Source organism: Mastigoproctus giganteus, chromosome 7, assembly GCF_048544385.1.
Source record: "Mastigoproctus giganteus isolate SK-2022 chromosome 7, ASM4854438v1, whole genome shotgun sequence".
NCBI classification, from domain to species: Eukaryota; Metazoa; Arthropoda; class Arachnida; order Uropygi; family Thelyphonidae; genus Mastigoproctus; species Mastigoproctus giganteus.
The window spans coordinates 33,731,504-33,744,380 of NC_143581.1; the positions used below are offsets into that span (position 1 = coordinate 33,731,504).

The window sequence follows — 12,877 nt, forward strand, 5'->3', positions numbered from 1 at the left end:
TAAGTAAAGAACTCTTTGCTGTTTTTCTTTGCATCGCTTGCCAAAGATTTCTCGTAATCTGCCTTCGCCTGCCTAACCTCCTTTATAACTTTGTTACAGATCAACTTGTATCCATCATAGGCTTCTGTGTCACGTGTTAATTTGTATGTATCCAATGCATTTTTCTTCTCTGCCATGTCTCATTAGTTCATCTGACATCCACTTAGGCCTAAACCTTGAACAATATTTCTTAGTTGGTATGTAAAGCCTAGTAGCTTCCAAGATAAGTTCTTTGAATGCTTCCCATTTTGAATTTTCTGTTGGTAACATCATCAGTTGGTCCCACTGTACAGAATTTAAATACTGTCTCAGTCCATCGTAGTCACCTTTACGAAAGCAATAACCCTTCCCTTTACCCCTAATGGTAGTTACCTCCTTGAGTAAATCCCACTTCAGCACACTGTGATCACTGCCACCTAGGTGGTTCATTTACCTGCAGATTCTTAATGCATGAAGAATCACTACTGATAATCAAATCAAGAGTATTACTCCCTCTAGTTGCCTCCCGAACATGCTGATGTAGAAAACAATCATCCAATAAATCCACAAAAGCCTTGCTAGTGTGTGAGTGACCAGCCCCCAAATTCCAGTCAATATCTGGGAAATTAAAATCCCCCATTATAAGACTCTCTGATTTACTGGCCCACTCTATTTCCCTGTACAGTTTCTTATTATACTCATCAGAGTCATTAGGCCTATAGCACGCTCCTACTCTCAATTTTGATCTCCCAATGCTTATGTCACACCAAATTGACTCGACACTGCACTGTCCAGTGATGTTGACTGGCTTCACTTCCTTGGATTTTATGTGTTTCTTTACTAATAGCATAACCCCTCCTCCCTTCCTATCCTGTCTATCCTTTCTGTAGACATTGTACTCCCCAAATTCCAGTTCTGCATTACTTATATCTGTGTGACACCACGTCTCTGAAATCACAGTATCTGCCTTTGATGTTTTGAGCAATACCTCAAATTCATCAAATTTATTTACTAAACTCCTAGCATTGGTGTACACGCAAGTATACATGCACCTGTTCTTTTTCTTAGCTACCCTAACACAACCCATGTGTTTACTTGTACCCCAATGATTCCCAGCAGTCTCTGAAATATCCTGCATCTTATTTTCCAGGCTGCGGCTCATTCCAATAGAAGCAGTGCAAGAATCACTTTCGCCTCTGCCAGTGGCTACTGTTAATCTATTAGTCCTTGTATCCCCCCAAACTAGCAGTTTTCTGTCCCACCTAACACTGCCTCGATAGCATCAGCAAATATTCTTGCGCCCTTTCTATTTAAGTGTATCTCTGTAGAAGTAGTGTCTCCTGTTAACAGGTACAGACCAGGCTGAAAAAAATTCTACCCCTTGAGCCTTGCACAATCTTTCCAGGGCCGAATTGATCAACAGGGCTCTCATCATATACTCCCTCCTATCGTGTCTGGGCAGAATTGCAGACACTTTCAAATTCAACCCTAATTCACGGCTTTTTTTCAACGGTGACCTGTACTTGTTAAGTAATTCCGCCGGTCTCCTACTCGTAATATCATTAGTGCCAACGTGTACAACTATATCACTTTTTGTGCCCTTAAAAGATGATATCCGCTCTACAACGTCATCAACCTTTGCCCCTGGCAGACAATTGTGGCTTATCAGTGTATTGTCATTGAAATGAACTCCTGTGTTGGTGGTGCTCCACCATGAATAAACATGATAATCTGAAAATTTCTGCATTGTATCAGTTATGGAATGACAAAGTTGACAAAAAGTGAATAACAGTGACACATTCTCAGAACATGTCACACTGTCTGTTCAAGTGTTTTCTTCAAAAAAAAGGTAGTTTTTGCACCATAAAAACCAAAAACAAACATACGTGTGATTCTTTATAACTACAGTGGCACTTTGTGTATCATGCAGGGATTTTCCTTTGCCTGTATTTTGCAGCTGTGTGTATTCACATTGCCACATTGAATAAAGATACAATTAGTTAGTCCATAAAGTGTTTTGTAACACTAGAGATTGTGAGTCATATCCAAACACTTTACTGTAACATATGCACTGCTGGATCCAGCTACATTCCTGACTTGTTTGTGAATACAATGTTTTAGAGTGTAGAGGAATAGGTTTTTTTCTTTGTCCATGACACACATCTAGACATCCAGAAATTTAAGATTTATTTTCTAAACTATTACCTATTGGTGGAGCTCTTCTCAAATCTCTCATTAGTCAAAACTCCCTCACGGTGCACTATTTTTGTTCTGATATAACAGTTTTACAAGTAACACCCAATCTTTTTATAGAAGTTCATTGTTTGAGCCGGCATCATGTTTAAGGCTCTCCTTTCGAATAAAAGTTCATTTGCATATCATGATGCATTTTTGCTTTATGTTCACCTTATCACTTTTCATATCACTTGACATCGACTTGGCTACAATTTTTCTCTGGTGATGTCATTTGGAATGTTTATTCCTGTGAATTTCACTTCCCCATATTGTGCATAAACCAAATTTCATTGTTCTCTGTTGAACCATTCCAGCTACAGACCCATCAAGTAGGAGTTAAATTATGCTCACTCTGTACCTTAAGAATAGTTTTATTCTGTAATAACAAGATTTTTGTCAATTCCTTATTTGAGTGTACATCTAATGGCAGAACAAATATTACATGACAAAAATGCCAGACTGGCAAAGACCCTGAAATATGATGATCCTTTAAAGTTATTACAGAATAAAACTGTTCTTAAAAAGAATGTTGTACAAGTTGCTATTCAAAGGTCATGAGAATAGAAATACAAGATGCATACCAACACTAACAATAATAGTACAAATTTTTTAGCTGATGATGAGAGTGTATAAAGCACTTTTGCAATAGTTTCCTTGTCATAAGCCACATGCATTAATAACGTATGTGGAACTATTTAGGTGAAGATGTGTAAAATGTGCTCTTATTTGAAATGAGTGATTAAAAATAGATTTTGTTTCAAGCTTGGTAAAACATGTTTAGAAAAAATGACATGCTACAGAAAGGCTTGGGAGAAGTTAATTTATCAAAACCACTGGTTAAAAAAAAAAGAAGACTGAGGTCTCCCTCTCTTGACCTGCTCCCCACAATGCCTTGTTTTAAAAGAAAATTAAAACTCAAGGGAAAGATTTTAAAAAAATTTAGAGAACCATCAAAAATTATCAGAGGGTAATCTGGCAGTATTACAAAAATTTCAGAATTTAATTTCACAGTTCAGTGTATTTAAGTCCCCAAGTGGAATACTTAGAGGGGACATATGTAATGTAAAGTTATGTAAGTTAAATTTTTGTCTTTACATTTCCATAACTTTTGAGTAGCATCTTGTATTTCTAATGAGTACCCAGAAATAAGGGTTTTTTTTTTTTTTTATGGGTTCTCAATGTGACATTTATAAAATAAATGTACACTATCTTGCAGATGCAAATTTTTATTAGAAACAAAAATAGAATAACATAGTTCTTTATTCCTGTAAAATGCGCCAAATGCTCATTTCTTGTGACTTGTAATCCTTTGATAGAATTTTTGGTTTTGCTAAAGAAACAAAAAAAAAAACAGCTATGGTTAGTGTGGTTTGTATTAGGTTATTAAAAGTATTGGAACATATGTAACTAAATTATTCTAATGATGTACAGCAGGGGTCCCCAAACTATGGCTCATAGGCCAGATCTGACCCACAAAGAATTTTTATGTGCCCCGCTGATACAAATTTGTATTTTCAAGGATGAAAACAAAATTAAAAAATCGCTCAAGATTAACAGAAAATATCAAACATATCATTTCAATAAGTAAAAAGCAAGTATGCTGCTCTCATTAATATTTGTAAATTATGTATAATTCATCATATCTACTTTTCTGCCATTAAGAAAAACTTGAATGATTGTGTCTTTGTAATAATTTATTATTATTGAAAAGTTGATTTAAATTTATTCATGTTTAAGGTTAGGTATAATATATATGTACTATTGACTACTTAATAAAATAAATATTATAAAGTGTGAGACAACCTTTTGGATCCAGCCTGCCTACTACTCTGAATATTCCTACGTGGCCCTCCCTTCAAAAAGTTTGGGGTCTCCTGATGTTGAGGATGTGATAATGGCAGATGAGAATAAATTGAAGTGCTGACTGCATATTGTTCAGTTGCAAGTTAAATCACATGGAGTGGACCTCATCTCAGCAGGTTCAAATGAAAAAGTAGTTGGGTGTCATATTGATTGTCTGTTACATGGATTTCAGAGGAGCTAAAGTTTCCATACCACCACTGTGTGAAAGACAAAAGGAGATGCAAAAGTAAAACAGTGAAGTGGCTAACTGCATACTTTGATAGAAGCATCAGGATGTTCAAATGTGTTTTGAGACAAAATTGCCACTATAGCCATAGCAAAATCACTCAGGAGGTCATGAAGGGGAGAGACTATCAGCATGTCTGCTGTATGCAGGGCATTGCATTGAGATCACAAGAGTAATCAGTGTTGCTGTACCCACAAAAACTTGACACTGAAACGTATTGTCCAAGGTGATGAATTTTGGTGTGCGGCTTCAATCTGATGGAGTAATCTGGATCTGGTGACTTTTTTTTTTATGTAAATCCCAAACACGAGAGGTATTAGAACCTATAGTATTTAGTAACGTGCTTGGGTTGGAGGTTGAGAAGACAAAAGAAGATATTTGTTGAAATTGGATTTCAGCTTCTGTAGACTGTAATTTTCAGGAAATGCATAGGAAGGAAGGTTGTTCCAGAAAACGGCAGTTGAATGAATAAACAAGAAAGATGAAAAGTTGGTTCAGTGAGTTTGAAGTTGGACAGTAAATGGATGTTGGCTGGTGGTGGCATGTTCGGACTGTATTGAAAGAGAGAGTGGGAATTATAGAAGCCAATTCAGAAGAACAATGCCCATGGAAATATCTGTAGAAGAGGCATGCAGCAGAAACAGTACATCGATGAGACAGTGAGTGGAGAGACTGTTAGAGATGAATCATTAATTAACCTAACTGCCCTCTTCTGAACGGAATCAAGAAGCTTGAGAGAGGTTTTGGGGCACCACCCCAAATGTGGGAACAATATTCCATGGTAGGGCGAATTTGCGATTTGTACAGAGTGAACAGCTGTTTGGAAGAAAAGAAACGCTGAGAGCGAAAGAGAAAACCAAGTGTTTTAGATGCAGAGTTGTTGTTTTTTAGGTTTTTAGGAGCATTAGCAACTAAGGCCATATTGCTCTGGGTAGGCGCCTCCGTAGCCAGGTGGGAAGGAGCAACAGTGCGTAGCACACACTTCTTGATTAGACCGGGGTTCGAGCCCGTCACCACCAAATACGGAGGATGCGGAAAGGTCGGGGAATGACCACCGCATATCCCGGAGCAATATGGCCTTAGTTGCTAATGCTCCTAAAAACCAAAAAAATAAAAAAATAAATAGCTCTGGGAATATGCGGTGGTCATTCCCTGACCTTTCTGCATCCTCCATATTTGGTGGTCATGGGCTCAAACCCCGGTCTAATCAAGAAGCGTGTACTACGCACTGCCACTCCTGCCCACCTAGCTACGGAGGCGCCAATGTGTTTGTGCCAAGAGAAATTAGAAGTCAGGGTAATCCCAAAAGAGATATATCATTTTGCCTAGAAATCGGAGTGTAACCAAAGATAAGCATAGGAGCAGAAGAATCCTATTTGCAAGATATAAGACAAGAGTGATTTTTAGAAGGATTGAAATCAACTAAGTTATCTATGCCCCACTGGAGATCGGCATTTAAGAAAATGGTAGCAGATTTTCGAGAAGTTGAAGCTGATTGAGCAGCGCAAGGTTTCTCAAAGTGGAAAGTGGAAAGCAATGTGCTATCATCGGCAGAACTGTGGATAGAATTTCCAGTCAATAAAATACAAGAGGAAAAGAGTGGGGGAAAGAACTGAACCTTGGGGGGGACACCAGCTTTAGTGGAGAAGTTAGAAGACAGAGAGCCATCTACCATGACCCTCAGTGAGTGATCAGAAAGAAACTGGATAACCAATTACAAAAATCAGTTGGCAAACCATAAGATGGAAGCTTGTTTAGAAGACCTTTATGCCAAACATGATCGAAAGCCTTTGAGATGTCAAGAGCAACTGCTTGTGTTTCACCAAACTTTTCCATTGAATTAGTCCAGAAATGGGTAACATAAGCCAGAATATCACCAGTGGATCGACACTGATGGAATCCATATTGGCGATCGTTGATCAGACAAAAGGTTCTAGGTAAAGAGTTGGCGGTTAATTGATTTCTCCATTACTTTAGAAAGAGTAGAAGTAATTGTAAAGGGACAATAATTGGATGGGAGGGATTTATCACCCTTTTTAGGAACTGGCTGGATATGAGCAAATTTCCAAGCAGAAGGAAAAACACCTTTGGAATAAGAAAAAAAGTGAAAAAAGGCGGCAAAGAACAGGAGTAAGTTCAGGAGCACAGGTTTTGAGAACAAAACCTGTGGGTTTTGTTCTCAAAATCGGGACCTGGAGCTTTCTTAGCATCAAGATTCGTCAAAATCCTTCTGACATCCTTTTGACACAAGACCACAGGAGGCATTGAATGGAGTAGGTTGGGAATGGTGGGAGGTGTTTTGCCAAGATCATTAATACATGAGTTGGAAGAAAAATGGGATGCTAGCAGGTCAGCTTTATCCTTGGCTGAAGTGAGAACAAAACCATCTGGTTTGGACAGAGATGGGCAAAAGTTGCGACCAATAGCTTTGGGAAGAGACGACCAGAAAGCTCGGCTACCATTAGGGCAAGAAGCAAGTTTTCTACTCTTAGCCTGTTCAAACTCTAGTTTGGACTGATTGATAACTAGTTTACAATTGTTACAAGCTCTGGTGTAGGCAGAAAATCAAACTGAAGAATTAGAAACAAGCCAATTATGATATGCAATGTTCTTCTCTTGAACAGCCTTAGTACATTTATTGGAAAACCAAGGTTTAGATAAAGGACGAGAGTTTAAAGTGGAGTGCGGGATAAAGGATTCCATTCCTGCAAGAATTATTTCACTGACGTGATCTGAGAAAACATTGACAGAAGTTTTTGAAACAGTAATCCGACCAAGGAAAAGAAGAAAAGAAATCTCGCACGTCATCCCATTTTGCATTCTTGTAATGCCGAACAATACGAGGTTGGGAATAGCCATGAGATAAAGGCTCCATTGGAGAAGAGACAATCACCAAGTTGTGATTTGAGGTGCGTAATGGACCTCTCACTTCAACAGCATAGTTAGAAGGGTTGTTTGTGAGAAAATGGTCAAGCGTGTTGACTGTATGGTTAGGATTGTCCAGTATTCTTGTAGGTAAATGAATAATCTGTGCAAGGTCATTAGTAATTGCAAAAGCCTCAGCATCTAGACCAGCTGGGTTGGTGTGACTAGAAAACGGAAGCCAGCTGGAGTTGTGAACATTAAAATCACCAGGGAAATTACCTCACTGTTAGGAAAGTTGAATGGAGAAAGTCAAGTTGCAAAGAGAGGAAGTCAAAGAGCTCCAAGTGATTAGTGGAGTTGGGAGAATGGTAGAGACAACAGATGAATTTGACACAATGAGGTAGAGAGATTTTAAGCCAGAGAAGATCGAAAAGAGGAGATTCCAAATTACCAAGTCTCTGACAGGGAATATCGGAACGGACATATGCACAAGTACCACCTTTGAGGCGAAAGGAATCATACAGCGAATAATTTGGGCAACTGCAGTTGAATCAACAGATAACTGAGATTCTGTCAGAAAAAGTACATGAGGTTTGGCAGACTGCAAGTGGAAATGGTCATCGTTGAGATTGGAACTGAGACCACGAAAATTTGTGAAATGAATTAGGAAGTGTTTGGGAGGTTTAGATATTTTCGCAGATAAGCTTACTCTATTATTTTAACAATTCGTGGTGTATTCAATAGTAAGAAAAAGTGGGTGGAACATGCTGTATGAAGTAATGAAATTTTTGGATATGGCATACACATGGTAAGAATATACCCAGATCCTTGACATAACGTGGCCTCGACGATCCCCCCCCCGCATACACACTACTCGGACTCCCTGCAGTCACTATCTGGCAGAGTAGAGGTAGCAAGATTATACACTAGCTGATCCGGAAGCTTCCTACAGTTACCAATAGGTTCGGTCCGGTGTACTAACTAGCGGCTGGCCTACGAACACTGTTTTAGAGCTGTACCCTCGAAATGTAAGGAAGATTGGATCTCACCACGATGTTCATCATAACCTCAAAAGTCATCAATCATATTGCATGATGGGGAAGGGTTGACTGGAACTTAGCTCTGGAGACTAAACATGGGTTCCACCACTTCAAGCCTCCAATAAGCAAAGTGGTGGTACTGCACCGGTTGATGAGAGTCATCTACCCCTAGTACTGCCTGGTAACACAGATGGGTGGCATTCCTCCATGTGGTGTGGGTGCCACACCTCGACCCCTGCTTGCGTTGGTTCACACCTGGGTGGTCACCCACCGTGTGCTTGTGCATGGAGGTTATACCCAGGATTACTAACAGTCCCACCATCGTGAAAGTGCAAGCAGAGGATTTGGCTGTCACAGACCGTCCGAAATTGGGTCCACTTGACTTGAGTGTCACCCGAATATCATTACCTTAGACTGACAACAGAATGCTTTTAAATAGACTGTATCATCCCAGCTGTGAAGTACAATAATAGAAGTGTAATTGTGCGGGAATGCTTTTGATAGTATGATGTTGGATCACCAATTTTTGTAGCCAGTAGATTGAATGGATTTTAAAGCCACTACATAGTGGCTTTAAAACTTCTTCTTCACTGATTACATTTTATAGTGAAGGGTGATACATGTTTCAGCAGGACATGGCTGCCAGCTCAGAGCTCTGATCTGAAACATCTTAAACCCATTGAACATTGTCTTTAAGGTGAATTGGAGAGGAATGTATGATTTCCTGCATAAGGAATAGCAAAATATTTTCACTGAAGTTTGCCATACAAGATATGTGCTACAGCACATAGCCTGTATGGTAAACTTGTAAGGTGGGCTTGCACTATATAACATTGTGTTTATTATATGAATGTCTCTTGATGTTCCAGTATTTCTGATAGCATCAAAATACTTTACAATTAGTACATTTTTTATAATGTAAAGGTAAATGAATGTTTTACCGGCTAAGGTAAAGAAAGCCTCCATGAGAAGCATGCAAAAGTTTGATGAAATTTACTGTTAAAAGTACTTTGCTGTAATGGAATTTGTATTGTTGCTCGCTCGGTAAACAGACAGTGGGTGTTATCGGTCTGGAGTACAAGTTGAATCCCACGTGAGCTTGAAACCCTCCCAAAGTGGAGGGGGGGAGTAACCTGACCTTTTTTCTTTAGAATCAAGAATAGAGTCATATTGGAAGTTCTGGCGTCGTAAAAAACGTTCATAATGTAGTTTCACCGGTAAACCTTTTCGAAGTTTGCCATGCTTCTCATGTGGGCTTCCTTTGCCTTTTTTTTTTTTTTTTTTTTTTTCTCTTAATAAACAGTTAATCCACTAGTCCACCAGTGATTCTAAAGAAAAAAGGTCAGGTTACCCCCTCCATTTCAGGAGGGTTTCAATCTCCCATGGGATTCAATTTCTACTCCTGACCGATAACACCCACTGTATGTTTACTGAGCAAGCAACAATACAAATGCTGTTACAGCAAAGTACTTTTACCGGTAAATTTCATCGAACTTTTGCGTGCTTCTCGTGCAGGCTTTCTTTACCTTCGCCGTTTTACCATACCATAATCATTCAGATGATTCCTCAGCATAATTCTGTAAAGCTGGTAGGAGGTGTATTCAAATTGTCTGTCAACATGACAGGATAAAGTGTGATGGCACCAGGGGTTCCCCCCATCTCCGCAATATGACAGGGTATGAGCTCTCAGCAGTTCTATTTAAACAAAACTTGCAGAGAACACGTTCCTTGCAGTTATGTCAGAGTTATCTAGAACAGTGGTAGCCAACTTTTTTTTGAATGAGGATCATATTGAAATCCCGAGACTAGAGAGATAATGTGAAACTGCATTTTTCTGATTCCTTAATGAAGACATGTTTTCTAGTAGTTTAATTTTTAAAAAAGGGGAGAAAAATGGAGTTTTATACAGGCATTCTAGCAAGTAAACTTATTTACATATTGAGTAGTCTGGTAGTTACTTTGAAATTTATTTTTAATGATTTAGAATCATGGTAACATTTATAATTTAAAAATTACAAGCATAGTGAAACATTTATTTTCATGAGTAATTTCCCATATACGTACAAGGTAACTAACATCTAAAATCACCATTTATAAAGCAAAAATTTGATGCCCATAATCTAGGCCTCTGTTGTCCAATAACTAACAGGCCTGGTCCAAAACTGGATTGTGCATTAAACCATCCTATGAAACAAAGGTATAGATGATGCACCCTTTCAGAAACCAGTGTGTCCAGACATTCTCCAAATGAAAAACACTGTTCAGACTACAAGAAGGTGATGTACAAATTGGTGCCTTGTGTTTAGTTGTTAAAACCAGTAGTCTTCATGCCATTCTAAATGTTGTTTGGCATTGAAAGCTTTAATCATAGGATTGTGCACCTTTCATTATAATGGTGCTAGTACTTGTAATGATAAGAACATTCAAGGTGTCAGCTACCAATGTTATAGAGGTCACACTTTCAGTTTCATACTGTGTTTGGTGTCTCCTACTATTGTGGGAAAAAAATTTTTTTTAAATTTGTTTTTTCTCTAGTCTGGCACAAAAAAAAAATATTCAGAGTTTTTCAACAGCCCAACCACTTTAATACACACACATGCATTCTCTAGAATCTTTATGCTCTCTTTTGTGATTCATTCTGTCCTTTTACAAATATGTGCCTCAGCAATGAGACATGGTTGAGTTACTCCCAGTATTAAATTTCGTCAGGTGAATAATACTGGTAGTAGTATTTGTATACATGGACATAGCATAAATTTTTGAGGTCTCAGAGAAAATAAACACTAATATTGATTTATTACTTATGAAACATATTAGAAATCTGATCAAAAAGTGTCAGGACAGTACATATCTTTGATAAACAGCCAACTGGGGGGGGGGGGCTGATTTAGTGAACATAATCTGGTATGTTACTGCAGGTGCTTAAAGCTCCTTCCACTGCTTCTGCCACTCTTGCTTAACATTTAATGTCAGAGTGGTTTGTGATCTGTTATATTTGACCATAGCAAAGGGTGTGTTATTAATTGATGCAACTAGCATTTTCAGAATGACTTTCCCATTTTAAGCAAGTTGCAAGACATAGAAGGGGATTTAATAAAAGCAAGTGCCTTGAAAATGCTTTCAGTAGTGATAGAATTACTGGATCATCTGTATGAGGTCTGAGGGGACTACTTCATGGGTGACAGAATGAAATAACCAATAAGTAATAAAAAATTTTAACACAGTCCAGAAACTTTTTGATCACATCTCATATTTTACAAAATTTCAGTGAAGAAAAAAAGCTTAATAACCAGTATTTCATAGTTTTGTAGATAAAATGTTACCTCAGCAAATTCAGCTTTCTTTTCCCACATTTTTACAGCATTTTCCAATTTGCTTGCTTCATCTAATAATTTGGTATATTCTAAAACATCTGGTATACGGTTTTGCCTTGGATCATTTTCTATCTTCTCTGCATATTCAGTTAACAGCATCTTCTCCTGGGGAAAACAAAAACTGGTTCTCAAGTAGTTTATTAAAGGTACAATAACAAAATATACACAAATGATGCAAATGTAATTTTATGTTTGTGTGTATCTTGGTAACATGCAAGAATGTTAAAAAAACAAAATCAACTGTAACTGGTGTATACACTGAATGGCCACTTTATTAAATACACATACTCTTCATAAAATGGAGTGCTCCTTTACCAACAGGATTGTGTGCTTATGTATAAGTATCTTTGGAAACTGCAACAACCCTGCTGAGCTTCGTATTAGCAATGGCCACATGGTGCAAGGAAGCCTACAGCTTAGGCTGCACCAGCCAAAAAATAAAATAAAATAATAATAAGAAATTTTTGGGTGTATCAAGATTAGCTAGCACCCCTATATTTCATGAAGGGTAGTTACACCAACTCTTCACGATATGGAGCACTCCTTCACTAACAGAATTGTGTGCTTGTACCATGCAATATAAAGCAGGTGGGCAGAAATGCAGGGATAATGTATATGTGCAATTCAGTGTGAACATGGGCATGATGAGAGATTTAAGTGGTGATAAGACATGCAAGGTAACAGAAAGGCTACCGTCAATCAAACAACTGAGTAAAATGTAAAAAATAAGTATTTCAGAACATCACAGAGATAATATTGAAATCAACCGAATTCGTTTCCACTCCAGTTAATGAAAAACAAAAAGTTATGGTTAAGGGCTCAGGAACACCTATACTTGACAGTTAAAGACTGGAAAAGAGTTGCCTAGTCAATTCTAGCCTTGTGCCACCAGAATGAGTCCACTGACCCATCCTGCTGGGTGTCATTAATGCAGTCTAATGGTGGCACATTCCTTCCCAGCTGTGGATGAATTCTTCCAAACAGGATAATGCACCATGTGACAAGGCCAAATTATATGGAATTGGTCCCAAGAACATGTGAGTGAATTCAGCCTATTGTTGTCTCCATCACATCTCAATTCAGTGGGATGAGATGGAATGAGCTCTTCAAACTAAAGCTCTGCTACCATTAAATTTGCAACAACTATGGAAAGCAATTGGATCAACATCACGGTTCCATGCTTTCAATGCTATTGAGTCCATACCATAGCAAATCTAGTCTGTTCTGAGAGCTAGAAGCAGGGGGAGGGGGGGAGA

The 12,877-nt window shown here is 38.3% G+C and overlaps 1 protein-coding gene across 1 annotated transcript in view; it reads right to left on the reverse strand.

The window, feature by feature from the left end:
* LOC150082805 (cilia- and flagella-associated protein 263) overlaps positions 1-12,877 on the reverse strand; it is a 93,699-nt gene that overhangs the window by 5,851 nt on the left and 74,971 nt on the right. The window contains exon 7 of the mRNA XM_090378289.1: positions 11,571-11,726. Coding sequence (XP_090234415.1) covers positions 11,571-11,726 — 156 coding nt within the window. The remainder of the gene's footprint in view (positions 1-11,570; positions 11,727-12,877) is intronic.